The sequence below is a fragment of the Lampris incognitus genome, chromosome 2 (genome assembly GCF_029633865.1).
Source record: "Lampris incognitus isolate fLamInc1 chromosome 2, fLamInc1.hap2, whole genome shotgun sequence".
NCBI lineage: Eukaryota > Metazoa > Chordata > Actinopteri > Lampriformes > Lampridae > Lampris > Lampris incognitus.
In genome coordinates, this window is record NC_079212.1 from 7,459,325 (window position 1) to 7,481,865 (window position 22,541).

At 48.7% G+C, this 22,541-nt stretch overlaps 1 protein-coding gene across 3 annotated transcripts in view; it reads left to right on the forward strand.

The window, feature by feature from the left end:
* Positions 1-22,541, forward strand: part of LOC130108512 (CTTNBP2 N-terminal-like protein) — a 50,315-nt gene that overhangs the window by 15,318 nt on the left and 12,456 nt on the right. For all 3 annotated transcript variants that reach the window (XR_008809887.1, XR_008809888.1, XM_056275476.1), the window contains exon 3: positions 20,267-20,518. Coding sequence is in view for 1 of the 3 variants with exons in the window: in XM_056275476.1 (XP_056131451.1) it covers positions 20,267-20,518 (252 nt within the window). In the remaining 2 variants the exon portion in view is untranslated. The remainder of the gene's footprint in view (positions 1-20,266; positions 20,519-22,541) is intronic.

Here is a 22,541-nt window from a genome sequence, read left to right on the forward strand (position 1 = left end):
GTGGAAACGTCCCCGGAGGGGGAAATTCCTGACGACAGGACATGGGAGTGTGGCACAGGTGCGCCGATCCAGAAGGAGAGGCTTATCTGCCCCCCCGACGGTTGTCTTGGAGGGACCGGGTGGCAATAAAGCGCTTGCGGCTCAGGCGTAAATGGCGCTGATCTGCAGAGTCAGGCGGGTTCATATCAGCGGATGTGGCCGTACGAGACAAAGGTGAACGCGGCCGGCTTGAGTTTTGGTTTCAGGTGAATGTTACTGATGACTCCTCTCTGCTATGTTTACATGATTCCTCCACCCTCATTCGCCCTGGGGGGAGAATGTTCGACCTGAAACTCTATATACACACACACACTTTAACAGATACTGTGTTTGGCCAGTGTTTCATGTTGGCAAACCAGCTGCTAATAAGCACTGCAGAGAGAGAGAGAGCGAGAGAGAGAGAATCTATATATATATATATATATTCTCTCACTCACTCTCTTTATATAGTTTTTCTCTATATAGTCTATATATATATAGACTATAGTCTATATATAGACTATATATAGAAAAACTATATAGAGAGAGAGAATATATAAGAGTGAGTGAGAGAATATATATATATATACAGAGAGAGAGAGAGAGAGAGAGAGAATATATATACATAGACTATAGAGAGAATATATAAAAATGAGTGAGAGAATATATATATATATATAGAGAGAGAGAGAGAGAGTGAGAGAGAGAGAGAGAATATATACATAGACTATAGAGAGAATATATAAAGAGTGAGTGAGAGAATATATAAAGAGTGAGTGAGAGAATAGAGAGAGAGAGAGAGAGAGAGAGAGAATATATATACATGGACTATATGGAGAAAAACTATAGAGAGAGAATATATAAAGAGTGAGCGAGAGTATATATATATATATAGAGAGAGAGAGAGAGAGAGAGAGAGAGAGAGAGAGAGAGAGAGAGAGAGAGAGAGAGAGAGAGAGAGAGAGAGAGAGAGAGAGAGAGAATATATATATAGACTATATAAAGAAAAACTAAAGAGAGAGAATATATAAAGAGAGTGAGCGAGAGAATATATATATATATATATATATATATACACAGAGAGAGAGAGAGAATATATATATATATATACAGAGAGAGAGAGAGGTTCTCTCCTTATTTGTTCTGCACTGCCATCTGCCATTGAGAAAGTCGAGATGTGAATGTGGAGAAAACCTTCTACAGATCCAGTCCAGTGATTTTTAATTCAGTCAGACAGGTGTTATTGTGTAGTATTGATGTTAGGAGCGTCATTTCTTCAGCTTCAGAGGTATCATTTGATTTGGTGTAACCGTTTTGCCCCCCCCCCCCTCTCTGAACACACACAGTTCACAGGAGGAAGTTGACCTCAGGGGTCTTTACTGATGGCCAGCTAGACAATTCATTGTCTGTCCAATCAAATCAGAGTAGTAGTACTGATGTAAAAGTACTAGTATCAGTGCTGATGTCATTTATTAAAGTTAAAATGATTTAAAAATCATTTTTAAAAAAAGAAAAGAAAAAGGGCAGCATGGTGACCCAGTGGTTAGCGCTGTCGCCTCACAGCAAGAAGGTCCTGGGTTCAAACCCCGGGGTCGTCCAACCTTTGGGGGGGGGTCGTCCCAGGTTGTCCTCTGTGTGGAGTTTGCATGTTCTCCCCGTGTCTGTGGTGGGTTTTCTGCGGGTGCTCCGGTCCCCTCCCCCCCCCCAATCAAAAAGACACGCATGGGTTAGGGTTAACACATGCCCCTGCTCCTGTAGCGAGGCATGGCAAGACCAACTGGAGCTGGTCCCCGGGCGCTGTGCGGCAGCCCCTGCTCCTCGCTACACAGCTAGGAAGGGTTAAATGCAGACAGAATTTCCCCACGGGGACTAATAATAAAGCAGTAAAAAACAAAAACAAAAAAAAACATAATTTCTTACCAGAAGCTGATTGGTTTTGAGACACGGCTGAACTGTGTTGACAACCATAAGGAGCGTTTCTCAAGGGGCTTTAAGTCAGATTTTCACAAGAGCAGTTCGAACACTTGGGTTAATTTTACTTTTTTCTTTTTAAAACCCCCTCTTCTTTTAGAAAGCACGAGACTGGAAAACGTGATCGTCTTTTAAACCGAGTCCCATGCCTGTGCCAGTTGATTACTTCAGCCCTGACTAAATTGGGCAAGAACAGTCCATGACTGGGGAACGATCTCGAGCTTTCGATGACATTTAATGCTATTTTTGGTGACCGAGGTCACGATTTGAAATGTTGCGAACGCGACCCCTTTCAGCCTGTCCTCTTTCTCTTCTGATGTCGTGTCCTTTAATCCCAAAAGGCCTCGTCTATTTTTACCAGCGGACATGTTTCCCCGACTCCGTAAACAATAGAGTCTGATGGGAGTGCACCGTCCAGATAAGATTATACAGCTTGTCGCCTGACCAACCGTGTTACCCAGTATGGGCATCTCGTCGAGATCGAGAAGAAAACGTCAGATGCGGGACTCGTGGAAACGGTCGACGAAGTAGTGCAGCGCCTTCTCGCAACGCCCCCGGTCGCATGGCGCCGTTGACGTATACTGGGATTGTTTTCCTTCCTACAGACTTTCGGCTGACGCTGTGTGCACGATGACGCTGCGTTACTCGACTTGTTAAAAGTGTGTTGCGCTCCGATGACGTGTGCAGTAGAACTGGAATAGTTATGTGCGTGGGACCGTGAGTCATGCACATGCGTGTCAATGATCGGCCTCCTCCCTCCCCCGCAACAGTCCATCACTCGGGTGTGTTATCGGCTCGTGTTTCACTAAGACGTCTCGTCTATGGCAGCTCCACGTCTCCCCCAGGGGAAACGTGCGCTTGCGTTTTGTGGTGGCGGTGAACTCCACCTCAGCTGTTTGCCCAGAGCCGGGGCGGATCCGCCCTCCGCAAATACAACCGTGATTGAGAAGGCACCGTAAAACGAAGATAAGCGGCAGCCCCAGACGAGTCTGGTCGGCGCTTTTCCGTTTGCCGAAGAGCAGCTGAAGTAGGAGTTTATGTCAGGAGCGGCCTAGAAACCCGCCGGGTGTCAAAACTACGTGACACGTTGTGTTGCTGAGGTACGGCGGGAAAACTGCGCAACTTCCTTGTTCCACCGGGAGCTGTTTGCTCTTCTCCAAAAGAATTGCCCAGCTAGATGGAGGTTGAGCGAGCACGCCGACATGTTGCAGCCGTGATCACGGACAATGATATCCGAAGCGGTGAAACGTTACGCTGGAGGTGCTCCCTTCCCGTAGAGTGAAGGGAGGCTTTGTGCGCCGTCTCCCCCTCTTATCTCTCTGGCCTCTGTGGCGAGTGGGTGGGAGGAAGGTGTGCGGAAAACAAACACACAGGTATCAATCCGTCTGTGCTTGGACTCATTGTGTCTCTTTCTTGTTCTTTCTGTTGGTTCCCTTCCTCCCAGATGGGTGTTTTTGTGGACTAACACGTTTCCCCACACAAACCAAACTTGCTCTTCCAAAGAGATGGAGTCACAAATCATATTTTTAACGTGCATCTGAGCGTATTTATAGCCACACCGTCATAAAGTGTACGCAACACTACAAATAGAGGTGACGCACACACACGACTGTTTGTGTGCTTGTGTGTGTGCATGTAAAATCAAAGCTGTGTATAGTCATCAACCTGAACATACCGAGCCTCATAACTGACAGGTATGCAAAAACACAGCAGAGGGAGTAGTCAAGAATCTGCCCATAGTTCAAGTCTAATAATGGTTGACCGTGCTGCAGTTTCACCTGCCACATCGTAACCCACTGACGGGAGCCGGAGCCCACCTTTTAACCCCCCCCCCCCCAGTTGTACCTGACCGATCACCCCGCTCTCCGAGCCGTCCCGGTCTCTGCTCCACCACCCCTCTGCTGATCCGGGGAGGGCTGCCTACTACCACGTGCCTCCTCCCATACATGTGGAGTCGCCAGCCGCTTCTTTTCACCTGACAGTGAGGAGTTTCACCGGGGGGACGTAGCGCGTGGGAGCGTCACGCCATCCCCCCAAACCTCCCAGTTCCCCCTCCCCCCTCGAACAGGCACCCCAACCGACCCGAGGAGGCACTAGTGCAGCAACCCACATCCGTCTTCCCCACCCACAGACACGGCCAATCAGCTCTGTGCATAACTGCAGTCCACCGACTTCCGGTCTGCACTGCAGCGGTCATACCAGTTTCCTGTTTGTCGGCGTGTGCTATTGTCCTTTCTTTCATCCTCCACATTGGTGACCCTGACGTGATCCGATGTGGAGGGCGAAAGAAAGGAGGCGAGACCACTGCTCCTTTTCACCGCACGGCCATGGGGTAGTTTATTAACCCGCGCAAACTTCGAGTCAACAGCTTTTTATACTCAAAACCTCGCTCTCGGGTCTACCCACAATCCCCCCCCTGCTGAACCCCCTGTCTCGAAGGAGCCGTCTCTTCCGCGTGGCGACTAGCTGATCTCAAAGTAGGTCACTACAGTGGCGTATTTTTCGCGACGCCTGCAAGATTTACCACGGATAAAGGCCGACGACGTGCACAGAATTGTTCGACAAACGTTCCCATGCACCTACCGGTAGACGGGTGAAAAGTTTCAAGTCGTGCATATCAAGTTACGTCCACAATTATGAGGATGAGTGCCCTCTTCTTCATAATTGTGGACGTAACTTGAAACTTTTCACCCGTTTAGTGGTAGGTGCATGTGAACGTTTGTTGACAATTCTGTGCACGTCGTTGACATTTTTTCATTCGGTATCCAAACCGCTTGTCCTGCTCTCGGGGTCACGGGGATGCTGGAGCTTATCCCAGCAGTCACTGGGCGGCAGGTGGGGAGACGCCCTGGACAGGCCGCCAGGCCATCACACACATTTTATCCATGGTAAATCTTGCAGGCACTGCAAGAAAATGTGCCATTGTCAATAGCACACCCCAACAAACAGGAAACTGGTATGACCGCTGCAGTAGAAACCGGAAGTCGGTGGACTGCGGTTGTGCACAGAGCCGACTGTGTCTGCAGGGACACCCAGCCAAACCAGAGGTAACACGGGGATTCGAACCGCCGTGTTGGTAGGCCTCACCTTTTAACATAAACGAAAACATCGGTTTCAGCCTGGACACCAGGCTCATGAGCAAATTTCTACTAATGTACCGTCGAGGCCCGAAGGGGAGAACGCCTCGACATAACCTATTCGGATGTACGGCGTGACAGACGGTCACTAGTCCTGTTTCCGTCCAACTTTTAGAATGAATTTAAACCGAGTTATTAAATGTTATGGGAAAAAAAATCACATGAATCGGAGTGCGCTCCCATCAGATCTGTGATTAAAATCCTGAACGTGGGCCAACGTGTCCTCTGTCATGGTACTTCAGCGCCTACGAGACAGATGGACGGAGCGTGTCGAGACAAGCTTGTACTGCTCGTCATTAGTTTTGGTGAACACGTCTTCTTACAGGACGCTGATGATGGTTTGATGACCGGAACGTTTACCCGGTCACCTTTTTGCACTTCAGTATTTTTGCACCAGGCTGTCGCGTCATGTCAAACTGAATTTCTGAGCATTTTTCCTACTTTGCCTCTGGATGTTGTCTGTACGTTGTCAACGGTGTGAAGACTTCTATATCCTTTCACTACATGTTCTATTGTTTTCAAAATGGTTGGTTGCCGTCGCCTTTATTTGTTGATATGGAAGGATGAACACATCTTTTGACAAATCATGATAAATGGCTGCATTATGTTGCTCTTTCCTGTCTAATATCGCTGATATGGGTTTTTATTCCCATAAGGAAGGCTTGTATTTTCCCCTCCGTTCACCTCTATCTGTTACTGTTTGCCATTGCCCACATGAAAGGAAGAAACTGATCAGATGACTAAATGCTATTCACGTTGGCATTTCCATCGCAGTTTATCGCATTTCATCAAATAAAAAAGTTTCTTAACCGTAAGCGAGCGTTCAAACTTTTATTCAAATTCTGGGGATTTTATTTCATATTTTCCATTTTCACCAAACCTTTTTATTTTTTTCATTCAAAACGATGAAAATTGCACAAAAACACTTGGATGGAAATGCGGCTGGTGACACGGCGAGAGTCTGCAGCGCCACTGTGTTTCCTCTAAGTCGACATGTTCTTGGGTAATAATTATGTTTTCCGAGGCGAGCTAGCTAGTCATTACTGTCCTCAGGATCATGGGCTAGTGGGCAGGCATTTGAGTCACAACAAGCTCTATTCCTGATTCCCAGCAAGGCCAAGGCATGACGATGAACTGCTGGGCTGTTATCTGATTATGCTGTTATTCCTAATGGTAATTCACTAATGTTTTCACGGTGAGAGAGAGAGAGAGAGAGAGAGGGAGAGAGAGAGAGAGGGAGAGAGAGAGCACAACGGTTGAGTTCAGACATGGTCGGCATGCAGAGTTTGGCTCAGCGAGGTGGCTGCTCGATGAATGAATGGAATTTATTTTGTAAAGACTTGATTGACAGGAAATGCCCTAGATTTGTTAGGACTCTCTGGCACGTGGGCCGGTTTTCTTACGGGAGCAGTGTCATCACAGAGAGAGAGTGTTGGCTCTCATAAATATGAACATTTTGTGTGTTATTCTTTGTTGCTCCTCACTGTATCTGCCCCCCTCTCTCCACTTCTCATGTAAACTTGAAAGAAAACATTTCATATCCCATCTGGACTTGGGGACTTCCAGTGCATTTTGGACACAGATATTCCTGTTCACTATCCCGGCCTCTTGGTTATGTCTCTCGGTGTATGTTGCCCCAGCCTTCATCTTACACCCTGCTACTATGTGCTGGACTGTCTCAGGGGTGTCTTTGCACAGCTTGCGCCTTGGATCCTGTCTGCTGTGGTAGACCCCTGCTTCTATGGATCTGGTGTGCTGCCATGATCAGAGCCTCTGTGCTGTCCTTCAGAACAGCCTTTTCTAGCCACTGGTAGGATTTCTTAATGTCAGCCACTCCCTCTATCTACAGATGTTAAATCCCACAGAGGGGCTTGGTCTTCCACAATGCCTCCTCTTCTTCCTCATCACCCTCTGTCCTCTGCTGCCTGAGGTGCTCACTCAGGAGTTTATCCTGGAGGCAATCTACCTGATGTACTCTTGGTGTGCTCCTTGTTTCATCCTGAATAGTGGCTTTGACACTCACCAATCCTCTGCCCCCCCATATTTTCGCTGCTCGTACAATCCCAGGGTGCTGGACTTTGAGTGGAATCCTACATGCATTGTGAGGAGTTTTCGTATCTTCACATCTGTGGCCTTTATTTCCTCCTGTGTCCAGCTTATTATCCCAGCAGGATATCTGGTGACAGTTTGGGCGTACATGTTAATGGCTTGGATCTTATTCCCACCATTGAGCTGGCTTCTCAGGACCTGCCTTACTGAGGTATTTGGCTGTGGCTGACCGCCTTGTTTCCTTGTCAAGGCCCCCATTGGCCTGTGGGATACCCAGGTACTTGTAACGGTCCTGTATGTCTGTAACCCTGCCTTCTCGTAGCTCCACCCCTTCAGTCCTGATCATCTTCCCTCTCTTTGTCACCATCTGGCCACACTTACCTAGTTTGATTGACATCCCGATGTCATTGGTTATATTCTGGTGAGGTTGGATCAATGAATCAATGTCTCATTCACTCTTGCCATACAGCTTGATGTCATCCATCTAGAGGAGGTGACTTCTGAACTTGTATCCATAGCCACTCATGCGAAGATCTGACTGAGGAGGTTAAGGCATATACAGAACAGTGCACTTTGGTACATGTCGTCCTTGATAGTCACTTGTGCTATGGCCTTGGAGTTGGCCTCTAGGTTTGTTTTCCACAGCTGCATTGAGTTCTTGCGTAAGGTCATCGGTGTCCTGTTGGCTTTGTATAGTGCCAAGCACTCCAGTATCCACATGTGGGCCATTGAAATGCAGGTCTTCTTGTAGTCAATCCAGACAGTGTTCAGATTGATCTATCTGGTCTTAGAGTCTTTGGTGACTGCTTTATCAACCAGTTGCTTTGACCCTCTGATGTTGTTTCCAATGCCCTTCTGAGTTTCGCTCATGTACTGACTCATGTGGTCCAACCTGATTCTTGCATACAGGCAGAAATTAAAACTCTCTAAACCTGTTGTGAGGACATCTAAGAAGTGGACCGGTGCCGCTATGGAGGATCTTCACATGTGCTTGAACTGTATTGACTGGGATGTTTTCAGGTCTTCCACCAACAGTCTGGATGAGTACATTGAGGCTGTGGCATCTTACATCAGCTACTGTGAGGACAGCTGTATACCATCATACACTAACGTTAGTTACAACAATGACAAACCCGGGTTTACAGCTAAACTCAGACTGCTTAAGTTGGAAATGGAGGAAGCGTTTAGGAGTGGGGACAAGATCCAGTTTGAAGAGTGTAAATACAGGTTTACCAAGGTGGTGAGAGATGCTAAATGACTGTACTCTGAGACTTCAACAGCACTTCTCAGAAAACAACTTAGCCTCTGTCTGGAGGGGCCTTAAGCAGATCACCAACTACAAACTAACCCCCCCCCCCCCCGCTGCACAAATGATTTGCACCTGGCCAATGATCTGAATGAGTTCTACTGCCAATTTTAAAGACAATGAGACAGGGAGTTTTTCCTTATCCGATGAGAGGGTCTAAGGACAGGATGTTGTGGTGCTGTTAAGCCCACAGAGGCAAATTTGTAATTTGTGATATTGGGCTATACAAATAAAATTGATTTGATTTGATTTTGATTTGACAGTCCTGTCACTAGCACCTGTGACTCCATCCGCAAGCTCCCGATCACCAGCTCCTCCTCCCCCACCTCAGCAGGGGCCTGGGCCTCTCCACAACTGTCCAACTTGGAGGCCCCCTCCTCCCCTACCGCAAGGACAACTCTCTCCATCCTGGAGAGGGACGTTAACAGGCTGTTCAAGAGACAGAACCCCGACAAAGCTGCTCGACCAGACTCTGTCTCTCCCTCCACCCTGAAGCACTGTGCCCATCAACTGTCTTCGGTGTTCACAGACCTTTTTAACACCTCACTGGACATATTCCATGTACCAGCCTGCTTCAAGACCTCCACCATCATTCCCATCCCCCAAAAAAAACAGGTACCACAGGACTCAATGACGACAGACCTGTCGCTCTGACCTTTGTGGTAATGAAGTCTTTTGATTGCCTTATTCTGTCCCACCTTAAAACTATCACTGAACCACACCTGGACGCCCTGCAGTTCGCCTACAGAGCCAACAGGTCTGTGGACGATGCAGTAAACATGGCACTCCACTTCATATCCTCCATCACCTGGAGTCTGCAGGAACCTACACCAGGATCCTTTATATGGATTTCAGCCCCGCCTTCAACACCGTCTTCCCGGATCTGCGTCAGGACAAGCTCTCCCAGCTGCACGTGCCTGTCTCCAGCTGCAGGTGGCTCACCGACTTCCTACCTGACAGGAAGCAACATATGAAGCTGGGGAAACATGTCTCTGACTCCCAGACCATCAGCACCCGCTCCCCTCAAACCTGTGTCCTTTTCCCTCTACTCTTCTCCCTGTATACGAACAACTATGCCTCCAGTCACCAACCAGTCAAGCTCCCGAAGTTTGCTGATGACGCCATCCTTACTGGGCTCATCTCTGGTGGGAATGAGTCTGCCTACAGGTGAAAGATTGACCATCTGGTGTCCTGGTGCAGCCAAAACAACTTGGAGCTCAACGCTCTAAAGACAGTTGAGATAGTCGTGGATTTCAGAAAGTACCTAGCCCTACCTGCCCCCATCACCCTGTGCAGCTCCCCAGTCGACACTGTGGAATCCAGGACTTCAAATGGGAGCCGAACATCCACCTCCCTCAACAAGAAGGGACAGCAGAGGATGTACTTCCTGCAGCAGCTGAAAAAGTTTAACCTGCCAAAGCCAATAATGGTGAACTGTGCGCCATTATAAGCACACTGCTATCATTGTGCACACTGCCATCATTGAGTCTATCCTCACTTCCCTCATATCTGGTATGCTACTGCCACTGCCAAGGACAAGGGCAGATTGCAGTGTATAATTTGCTCTGCTAAGAGGGTGATTGGCTGCAACCTACCATCTCTCCATGTCCTGTATGCCTCCAGGACACTGACGCAAACAGGAAGGATCATGGCTGACCCTTCCCACCCAGACTATGGTTTCTTCAAAACACTCTCCTCTGGCAAGAGACTAAGATCTATAAAAACCAGAACCTCACGCTATAAAAATGGCTTCTTCCCTACAGCAGTAGGCCTTTCTAACAAGCCCTCAGACACCCACAGACCCTGACACTGCCTCCCTCCCACCCACCCACTGTTATCATCCTTATTGTGGTCGCTGTATATGGACACCCTACATAAAACCTGCACTAACCGGTAAATAACTTATTCTGCAAATAACTTCTTAAAATTCTACTTTAACTTTTTGCAAATACAGTTCCTACCACCCAGTGCTGGGCATCAGGAGCTGCCATGTGGTCTCATGGTCAACTCTGAACCGGTGTTGATTGCACCTTATTACACCTTATTCTCATTTTTATCTTATTATATATATATATATATATATATAGATGTGGAAAAACTTTAATACACAGCAGAACAAGCTTGCTGTGTGCGTCACGCACTCATCAGCTGTCAGTGTGTGTGTGTGTGTGTGTGTGTGTGTGTGTGTGTGTGTGTGTGGATATATATATATATATATATATATACACAAACACACACACACACACACACACACACACACATCCATTATTCAAGCTGCCTATCCTGCTCTCAGGGTCGTGGGGATGCGCATATAGTATATATGTGTGTATGTATGTACATATATATATATATGTGTGTGTGTGTGTGTGTGTGTGTGTGTGTGTATATATATTTACACACGCACACACATACACACATACATACATACATGTAAGAAAATGTCAATACACTCGAGTATTGCGATACTATCTCTCACAATATCTTACTGCTTACTAGACTAAGATGACACAAAAGGACGTGTCAGCCTTTGCACTCCATAGTTAGTTCATAGTATAGTTTCATCGCTGACCACTAGGTGACAGGTGCATTATTGTGGCAGGGCCGAACCACAACAACAGCAGGCGATAGAGACACACTAGACATGACCGATCAATGGGATTTGATACGTACCGAGTTTTTTTCTTTGACATTTTTCCTAACGTTTGACAAAACATTGCAATGTATCACTGTTTGCAGTATCATTATATATCAGAATATATGGAACTGTGAGACTTGTGTCGTGATCTGAATTGTATAGGCAAATTGTTGCCACCAAACAGCCCTGTGTACACACTCCTTGAATGTGAATACTTACTGCTTTGCCCATAGGCTGTATTGTGTAAGAACACTTGATAAACAACTCAACAGTTACATGTAGAGTTGTTATTCACATTTCCATATAAAATGCAAACTATTGGCAAACCAGGAAATAGGTTTTGATGTTTACAAATTGCCCTCCACTGACATCAGCGACGGTCACCACTGGCGTTTCAGAGACGCACAGAAGCCTGCTCAGTATTATGGCCACTACCGGACTGTTATCCCCAACAAACAATCTAGATAAGTGTGTGTGTGTATGTGTTGGAGAGGGAGATAATGTTGAATATAGTAACGTTTCCTTTTGAATTTATCCCCCCACCCAAACGCCATCCCACACAACTTTCTCACTACTCCCATTTTCTTGAATCAGCATTGCATTCGGCTTCAGTAACCAGCACTTCAGCAGCGGGTCAAAGCCCGTCTGTCTTCATGAGTTAGCAGCCTCGTCAGCTCTGTTAAATGGGATGTGACTGCCTGCGGAGTGATAGCTCCCTCCTGCCAAAGCCTGTTAGTGAACACCGCAGACAACTGGGCCATTGACTATCCATCTCTTTTACTCCACCGTTCTCCTGCCTGGTGGCAGTAAACCACCATTTAAGTCCCACTTTTTCATCAATAGGAGGTTAAAAAAAAAAAAAGAGAAGGCAGAGAAAGGAGTCTGGACTGAACCCAAGATGTGATTTCCTGGGCTTCTGTCGGACTCTCTTCCCATCTGCTAAAGTAGAATAATTAGAAACTGCCCTCCGTTCAGCCGTCTGAGTGATTTCAACAATATCAACGACACTGAAAAAACTTATCCCTTCAAAAGACAACAGGATGCCAAGGTTTTTCGAAGGTGTAGGCTACCTCCTTCCTTAACGTGCAGCATTACAGAGGATAGAGAAATCTCACCAACATTTTAAGTGTGCCAAGTGGCCTTCATTGGAAGAACAATTGAACGATTGAAATTGTCCGGTTTTCCAAGGACTCGTCGGTCTTATCAAATTAGGTCTTGCATGTTTGAAGCGCTGTCCTTTTCTTTATACCTAATTGTAACCATAATTATATTTACAGCGTACTTTTCCTGCCTGCAAAGTTCTTAATAATTTCTGGATAAGTTGATAACCTTTTTTTAGTTTTCCTCTTCTTCGTCTTCTTCATCTTCATGTCCTCCCTCACCACATCCATAAACTTCCTCTTTGGCCTTCATTTTTTCCTCTTCCCTGGCAGCTCCATATTCAGCATCCTTCTCCCAGTATTCCCAGCATCTCTCCTCCACACATGTCCAAACCATCTCAATCTTGCCTCTCTTTCTTTGTCTCCAACCTGAGCTGTCCCTCTAATTTTCTCATTCCCAATCCTGTCCATCTTCGTCACTCCCAATGAAGATCTTAGCATCTTCAACTCTGCCACCTCCAGCTCCGCCTCCTGTCTTTTCACCAGTGCCACTGTCTCCAAACCATATAACATCTTGTAAACCTTCCCTTTAACTCTTGCTGGTACCCTTCTGTCACACATCACTCCTGACACTCTTCTCCACCCACTCCACCCTGCCTGCACTCTCTTCTTCATGTCTCTTCCACACTCCCCGTCACTTTGAACAGTTGACCCCAAGCATTAAACTCGTCCACTTTCACCACCTCTACTCCTTGAATCGTCACCATTCTGCTGTCCTTCATCTCGTACATGCATATGTACTCCATCTTGCTCCTACCGATTTTCATTCTTCTTCTCCCCAGTGCATACCTCCACCCTCCAGGCTCTCCTCAACCTGCACCCTACTCTCACTACAGATCACAATGTCATCCGTGAACATTGTAGTCCACAGAGACTCCTGCCTGATCTCGTCCGTTAACCTTTCTATCACCATTGCAAACAAAAAAGGGCTCAGAGCCGATCCTTGATGTAATCCCACCTCCACCCTCCACCTTGGTTCAAGGTGGAGGTGGGATTACACATTCCACATTCCAACGGCACACCTCACCACTGTCACACTGCCCTCATACATATCCTGCACCACTCCTACATACCTCTCTGCAACTCCCGACTTCCTCATACAATACCACACCTCCTCTCTCGGCACCCTGTCGTATGCTTTCTCTAAATCCACAAAGACACATTGTAACTCCTTCTGGCCTCCTCTATACTTCTCCATCAACATTCTCAAAGAAAACATCACATCTGTGGTGCTCTTTACTGGCATGAAACCATACTGCTGCTCGCTGATCGTCACCTCTCCTCTTAACCTAGCTTCTATTACTCTTTCCCATATCTTCATGCTGTGGCTGATCAACTTTATACCTCTGTAGTTGTTACAGTTCTGCACATCACCCTTGTTCTTGAAAATCGGTACCAGTATGCTTCTTCTCCACTCCTCAGGCATCCTCTCACTTTCCAAGATTGTGTTAAACAATCTAGTTAAAAACTCCACTGCCATCTCTCCTAAAGGTTCCCAACTGCTTTTCCACTCTTCATCCTCTTCGTAGCTGCCCTCACTTCATCCTTGCTGATCCACCGCACTTCCTGATTCACTATCCCCACATCACCCAACCTTCTGTCGCTCTCATTTTCTTCATTCATCAGCCCCCCAACGTACTCCTTCCACCTTTTCAACACACTCCACACTTGTCAGGACATTTCCATCTCCATCCTTCATCACCCTAACCTGCTGCACATCCTTCCAAGCTCGCTCCCTCTGTCTAGCCAATCATTACAAGTCCTTTTCTCCTTCGTGTCCAAATGCTCATACAACTCACCATATCACTTTTCCTTTGCATTTGCCTTTGAAACCTTTCTCTCCGCATTACGCTGCATCTCCTTGTACTCCTGTCTACTTTCTTCGTCTCTCTGACTATCCCATTTCTTCTTTGCCAACCTCTTCCTCTGTATATTTATCTGTACTTCCTCATTCCACCACCAGGTCTCCTTGTCTTCCTTCCTCTGTCCTGATGATACACCAAGTACCTTCCCAGCTGTCTCCCTCACTATTTCTGCAGTGGTTGCCCAGCCATCTGGCAACTCTTCACTACCACCCAGTGCCTGTCTTACCTCCTGCCTGAGCTCCACACACAGTCTTCCTTCTTCAACTTCCACCATTTGATCTTTGGCTCTGTCTTCACTCTCTCCCTCTTCTTGGTCGCCAAAGTCATCCTACAGACCACCATCCGATGCTGCCTAGCTACGTTCTCCCCTGTCACCACCTTGCAGTCTCCAGTCCCTTTCAGATCGCACCTCCTACATAACATATAGTCCACCTGTGTGCACCTTCCTCCACTCTTATACATCACCCGGTGTTCTTCCCTCTTCTTGAAATATGTATTCACCACAGCCATTTCCATCCTTTCCTTCCACATTCCTTTCCTTGACACCATACCTGCCCATCACCTCCTCATCACCTCTGTTCCCTTCACCAACATGCCCACTGAAGTCCACTCCAATCACCACTCTCTCCTCCTTGGGTACCCTCTCCACCACGTCGTCCAACTCACTCCAGAATTCTTCTTTCTCTTCCGTCTCACAACCAACTTGCAGGGCATATGCGCCGATAACATTCATCATCACACCTTCGATTTCCCGCTTCATACTCATCGTGTCTGATGCTCTCTTCACCTCCAGCACACTCTTGACATACTCTTCCTTCAGAATTACCCCTACCCCGTTTCTCCTCCCATCCACACTATGGTAGAAGAGATTGAACTCACCTCCGATGCTCCTGGCCTTACGCCCCTTCCACCTGGTCTCTTGCACACACAGTATGCCTACCTTTCTTCTTTCCATCATGTCAGCCAGCTCTCTCCCTTTACCAGTCATAGTGCCAACATTCAAAGTTCTGACTCTCACCACCACACTCCTACCCTTCCTCCTCTCCCGCTGCCTCTGGACATGCCTTCTCCTTCTCCTTTGCCCAGCAGTAGCATAGTTTCCACCGGCACCCTGCTGGCCAACAGTACCGGTGGTGGTTGTTGGTAACCCAGGCCTGGACCGATCCAGTATGGAAATCTGATTTATGATCCGCATATTTGATTTGGCAAAGGTTTTACGCCAGATGCCCTTCCTGACCCAACTGTCCCCATTTATCCGGGCTTTGGGCCGGCACTAAGAATGCACTGGCTTGTGCATCCCCAGTGGCTGGGTTAATAGCCTTTTCAGTTTGAAAGCTGTAAAAAAATTCTTTTAGTACAACATTTCATTGATTCAGATTACAGGAAGAAAACCTCTCATGCTGCTTTATTTTAATGAGAAACTCAACCTGAGTAGGAAAACCTAAAGTATACAGATGCATATTAGTACACTCCTCTGGATGTAAGAGGCGGACTTAGTTGGCGTGGGACTCCTGGATGCACGGCTTCAGTTTTACTTCCATGAATGAGGCTTTTGGTATCTTGACAGGCCCGGTCCTGGGGTCCTTTTGTCTCTCGTGTCTCTTGAGTGTTCTGTGAGAAGTCGATTAATTCACCAGGGATCCACGTTTTTCTTTTTTTCCCACAGACCCCCCTGTTTGCAAAACCCTCTGGACTCGAGATGTTTTTACAGACGTAGAGGTATATGCTGAGAACCTTGTGCATGCATGGTTAAAGATAGACTCAAGCACACGTTGCATCTGCATACAAATGTGCACACGTGCTCTTCCGTGCACATCTTTATGCCGGTATGTTTGTTAGGGTTTTTTTTTCCCCCGCTCACATTATCGCTGAGGTTTGATTGAAGGCTGGGCTCCGTTCACATAATTGGAGATATGCACTCGGCAGCAGGCAGAGCCAGAATACCCTCCATGCCAGCCGCTGAGTGCATTGTATGACAGTCATTACTGAGGCACGCTAAGGAAACCAGACCCCCTGACTCTATTCAGCACACAGAGGGACATGGTTGTGCCTTGAGGCAATGGGTAACTGATTTACAGAGGGGATTTTTTTTTTTTGGGCTAGGTGAAAAGCCACCAGGATTTCTTTCATGCCTCTCTACTGCAGCAGAGAGCTCTCACAGCAATTACAATGACAGGAAAAGGAATGATATAACCGGTCTCCAGCCAACCCACCGTTCTGACAGCGTAAACCCTCTGCAAGACTGGAAACGCAAACACAAAAGAACTATTCAACAGACGACCAAAAAAGTAGGCTACTTAATGTCTGAGTGCAATGCCGTCCCTGCTGTTCCTCCCTAATACTCTTCTTCCCTTCAACATCGCTGGACACTCGTGCAGTTGGTCATCCGTAGTTGGAACAGGCCGCGGGAGCCGTGCAACGTGGAGGATGAGCTCGTTGTGTACAGTATGTAAGGCAAAATAGACTCGGGGTGCAAAATCACAATATCGAGCGGAGATGATTTGAGTTTTGCAGCGTTTCGCCTGAACGGTAATACTGAATGCTGCACAGACGCTGTGAAGAGGTTTGACGTCTTGATTTCTACATCTCTGCACGACTGACTTTGAATGGCTCGTACGTTTTACTCGGGGAAGTGTGCTCGTGTTTAAAGCTCTTCTAATACTCGAGGCTGAAAGCAAATGGATTTTGTCGTACGTTGTCTTTTGAATATTGCAGTTTTCACATTTACATGTAGATGCAAAAAAAAAAAAATCACTATCAGCCCTGAAATATCGTAGTATTAGGGAACTGGGAAGTACCTGCTGATTCCCTGCCCTGTTGTTGTGGGCGAGTACAGTAATGGTACACACCGTTTTTATGATCAGAGGAAAGCCAAGGAGAACATGGCAGACAAAGCTCTTAACACACACACACACACACACACACACACACACACACACACACACACACACACAAACACACACACACACACACACACACACAAAGGGAGGGCAGCTGTGGCTGACCGGCCAAGCCCAGCACGGCCTGTTTAAACATTTATTGAATTCAGGAAGCTGCCATTCTTCCTCAGCCAGATGATGTAACTTCACCATGGAGTCAGCAAATAAAACATGCACACACACACACACACACACACACACACACACACACACACACACACACACACACCAGGAAGCTGAGTGGGTCAAACATGCAGACAATGTGAGAGGCCTGATGTGTAGATACGGTGTCTTCGTGTGAGTCGGTGGTGGCTGAGGCGAGTTTCCCCCCTTCGCTGTGAAGCGTTTTGGGTAGCACGATAAAGGGCCATCGGGCGTCCGGGTGGCGTGGCGGTCTATTCCGAAGTCTTACCAACACGGGGATCGCCGGTTCGAATCCCCGTGTTACCTCCGGCTTGGTCGGGCGTCCCTACAGACACAAGCCGGATGTGGGTATGTGTCCTGGTCGCTGCACTAGCGCCTCCTCTGGTTGATCAGGGCGCCTGTTCGGGGGGGGGGGGGGTGATAGCAGGATCCTCCCACGTGCTGCGTCCCCCCGGTGAAACTCCTCACTGTCAGGTGAAAAGAAGCGGCTGGCGACTCCACATGTATGGGTGGAGGCATGTGGTAGTCTGCAGCCCTGCCCGGATCGGCAGAGGGGGCGGAGCAGAGACCGGGACGGCTCGGAGGAGTGGGGTAATTGGCCGGGTACAATTGGGGAGGAAATAAAAAGGGAACGTGCCGTCCATGATTATTGTGAAATGAGACCGAGCATGTGCACGTTTGTTGACGTGCATATTTGCGTTGGTGTGCAGGTTGCATTCTGGGAGAGGGAGATGGAGCGAGTTTACGACAGGGGCGGGGAGAAAGAAATGCTCTCTCAAAAATGATGTACCAAGACAGGAATTCAGCACTGTGCATGTGTAGGCGGGTGGTGGTGGGAGGAGCGGCGTATCCACCCCCCCGCCCCCCCGCCCTCAGTTTGATGACAACTTAAGAGAGCCGGCGCTGACAGCCCCGGGAGGCACCTGGACTAGAGCGTGTGGCATGCGCTTGCATCAGTGGCACTTCCCTCATCCGTCATTCCCTCCCCGGCGTTAAGTCAGCTGACTGACCCCACATTCCTCTGGCCGGCGTGTCTGTGTGGTTAATGGAACCCGCCGGGGGCAGATCAGCGACCCCGGGGGCAAGGGCAACAAGGTCCTATCACATTTCACTTCATTCCGCCTCATTCCTGTCTGTCACACACCGACCTGCTAAAACCATTTGAAGTTAATCTGCGTTAGCTAATGGGGGCGTTTGCTCCTTTCTCTCCCAAAATGTGCCCCAAAAACACTTGAAATGACGAGACAACGAAAGAGACTTTTTCTTACAATCCAAGTAGGCTAGCAGTGTGAGTATTGTGGGGGGGGGGTGTGCGTGTGCGTAACCCTAGTGTGGGACCCTGATCCTTAGGTCTGCCGTGTCCCTGGGGAGGGGTTAACGTCTGCCCCGGGGTTGGGGTCGGTCAGCCCCACCTCACCTCTTTGTGTTTGGGTTTAGCGGAGACGCCATCTGCTAGTGGTGACACTGACAACAACGTCTGTACTCGTTAATTTCTTACCCCCCCCCCCCACACACACACACACACACAGACCTTAGAACTTAATAGCAAGACGTCACTGGGATTTATACCACATTTGGAGTGTGTGTGTGTGTGTGTGTGTGTGTGTGTTGTGTTGTGTTGTGTTGAATCACTGCAGTATGTTATTCTTGGCAGTGTCGGCGGGGCCCGTGCTATCTTCTTTCTGCATAATGTCCTGTGCTGCTGTGTGCAAAGGAGACCTCATGCTGTCTCTTGCACACACACACACACACACACACACACACACACACACACACACACACACACACACACACAGTAAGTGCACCGCTGCTGGTGTTTTGAAGTCATTGTGCTGCTAAGTCAGGACTGTACATGCTCTCTGGATATATCTTCATGTGTTCTCACCGATATGGAGAGAGCACTCCTGGCCTGGGGTTAGACTTTAGCTTATTCTCACGTTCTACACCGGCGGCCCCCAACCACCGGGCCAGGGAGCATTCGCTGCCGGGCCGCAAGGAAACGATACGATTCAGGAAAATAAATAAATAAATAAACCCAATAATCACGACATTATGGGCCGTTTGTGCGGTAGCTACATCGAACGCGGCCGCGGTCTGTCTTCCCTCATCGCTTCCTGTCACGCCCGCAACGGGATGAGGGTGCTGATGTTGAACCGGAGTAATGCAGCGCACGCGAGGTCGCCGGTGGGTCACCGCCCGCTTACCGGCTCGACGTACGTGTTGCTACTAGCTAGCTACCGCGAGGGGAAAAAAAATACAAACGTCGCTCGGGTTTCTTCGGGGAAGAGGTGGGGCAGAGACGGGGTCTCGCCGTCACGGTAACGCAGAGACGGCGGAGGCCGAGACCGCAGTGTAAAAGAAAGCTCCCTCCAGAAGGAAATGCGACGAGTCGTACCTAAAATATGGCTTTATTGCGACCGATGACTCGCATGCCGGGACCGTCTTGTTGCAGGGAAACAAGCCCAGGGCTTGATTCAGTGATATTGATGTCCTCTATTGATGTCCTCTATTGATGTCCTCTATTGATGTCCCTCTATTGATATCCTCTATTGATCCCTGTAGGGACACTGCTCTGCATTTAACCCATGCTAGCTGTGTAGCTAGGAGCAGTGGGCAGCCGCCGCGCTGCACCCAGGGACCAACTCCAGCTCGTCTTGCGGTTGGTGTGTTGCAGTGTTTTTAATAGGGTCATGCAAGGAAAACCTGCGCCGTGTGTTTAATATCCACACGTTACTTAAATGTCCTGACGCCATCGACTTATAAACCTGACCTATATCGCGGTCGTGATTAACCCCACCCTGCCCCCCCGGCCAGTCCACCAGAATATTGTCAATATTAAACCGCTCCACTGTGCAAAAAGGTTGGGTGGAGACCCCTGCTCTACACCGTCATATGTTCTGTCTGTCGGTCGGTCGGTCGGTCGGTCGGTGTTGCTTTTGACACCCCATAACAAAAAAATCTACCACTTCTAAGGCTGACGCTTAGTCAAATGAATTGGTTTGCGTTGACTGACCGCTCAGTGTGTGTCTGTATCCTTTTCAGGCTCGGCACAGGGATTCCTTCATCCAGGAGCGGTATGGCCAGTATGACCTCAGCGACCCTTTCCTGGCCCTGCAGCGGGACAGCGAGGCCATGGAGCGCCAGTGTGCCCAGTCCCAGCCTCACGCCCGCCCGCCGGGCAGCGCCATGGGGCCAAACCCGCTGGCGGTGCTCAAACTGGTCATGGCCCATTGTAAGAGGATGCAAGAGAGGATGATGGGGCAGCTGGCGGCTGCAGAGAGCAGACACAGGAGGGTAAGAGAGCAAACACCCCTTCATCGACACCATATTCAGCCCTGAGCGGTTTCCTTGTGACCACACACACACACACACCAGTATTTCCCACAGGTGGAGAATGTACTTGGGCTGGCGGGTGGTGCGGCGTGTGACGGGCAGGTTCGGTAATAAACTAATCATCAGTGCCGCTGTCTCCAAACCGGAGTATAGCATAGCTGGCCTCACCACCATCTTGTAAACCTTCCCTGTAACTCTTGCCAGGAGTGATTTGTGACCCTTCTGTCACAAATCACTCCTGACACGCTTCTCCACCCACTCCACCCTGCCCATAAAAACCCGTAAAGGTTGATGAGTAACTATTTATTGCAAGTGAATAACTGCTCAAAATAAATATGTCAACGTAAGTGACTATTAAGTAATCAATAGCTATTGACATATTAAAAGAAATGTAAAAATCAACTGTTTACATAATACACCACATTTACAAAATATATTCAAGAGATCCAAACTTTTTTTGGGGAATTTTTCCCCCCCTTTTCCTCTCCAATTGGACCCGTCCGATTACCCCGCCGTCCCGGTCGCTGCTCCGCCCCCTCCCGCCGATCCGGGGAGGGCTGCAGACTACCACATGCCTCCTCCCATACACGTGGAGTCCCCAGCCGCTTCTTTTCACCTGACAGTGAGGAGTTTCGCCAGGGGGATGTAGTGCATGGGAGGATCACGCCTACCCCCAGACCCCCCCCCCCTCCGGAACAGATGCTCTGACCGACCAGAGGAGGCGCTAGTGCAGCGACCGGGACACCTACCCACATCCGGCCCCCCAGTCACAGACACGGCCAATTGTGTTTGTAGGACGCCCGACCAAGCTGGAGGTAACTGGGGATTTGAACCGGCGATCCCCGTGTTGGTAGGCAACAGAATAGACCGCCACGCTTCCCGGACGCCCTCGATACTTGACTTTGTCCATATCTCCCAGCCCTAGTCAGGGTAGGTGTCTGCCCACTGGTAGAGTTTACTGGCCAGCTGCTGCACGATCCCTGCTTGGTTTCTGTCCCTTCCATGACGCGACGTACAAAACCGCGGGTTGCTGTACGCTGCTGCTCACCGAGTGTTCAGCTGGGTGTGGAGGCTAGCATCTCTAGCTAGCGATGCTAGCTAGCATCGCTAGCTAGCGATGCTAGCTAGCATCGCTAGCTAGCCGGTCCAACCACCTTCGTAGGCGACGTTAAAATAAGACGTGATGTTGACGTTAACTCTTCAGATACGACAAGGCATCCTTTTTTTGGGGCATGTCATACACAAACTGCTAAGTGTGATGTTTTCATTATCGAGTCGGGGGGGGGAAAAGTTAACTTGCCTCAGAAAAACGCCGCCGCCCGTCTCCCTTTGAAATCGATGCGCCCAATGAATCGCTGCCGTGTCACGCACGCCTGACATGCGCAGTCTTGAGAAGGGAGGAGGGTGGGGGGGGACTGAAGGTCTGCTGATCTGTGTGCCTTACGAAATGACGATTGCGTGATTTGATTGGGAGAAAAAATTGGAATTCGGATTTTATCTACCTGGGCGGGTCTTAATCTACCTGGGTGGGTCTTAATCTACCTGGACGGGTCTTAATCTACCTGGGTGGGTCTTAATCTACCTGGGCGGGTCCAAATCTACCTGGGCGGGTCTTAATCTACCTGGGCGGGTCTTGATCTACCTGGGCGGGTCATAATCTACCTGGGTGGGTCTTAATCTATCTGGGCGGGGTCTTAATCTTCCTGGGTGGGTCTTAATCTTCCTGGGCGGGTCTTAATCTACCTGGGCGGGTCTTAATCTACCTGGGTGGGTCTTAATCTACCTGGACGGGTCTTAATCTACCTGGGCGGGTCTTAATCTACCTGGGCGGGTCTTAATCTACCTGGGCGGGTCTTAATCTACCTGGGTGGGTCTTAATCTTCCTGGGTGGGTCTTAATCTTCCTGGGTGGGTCTTAATCTACCTGGGCGGGTCTTAATCTTCCTGGGCGGATCTTAATCTACCTGGGCGGATCTTAATCTACC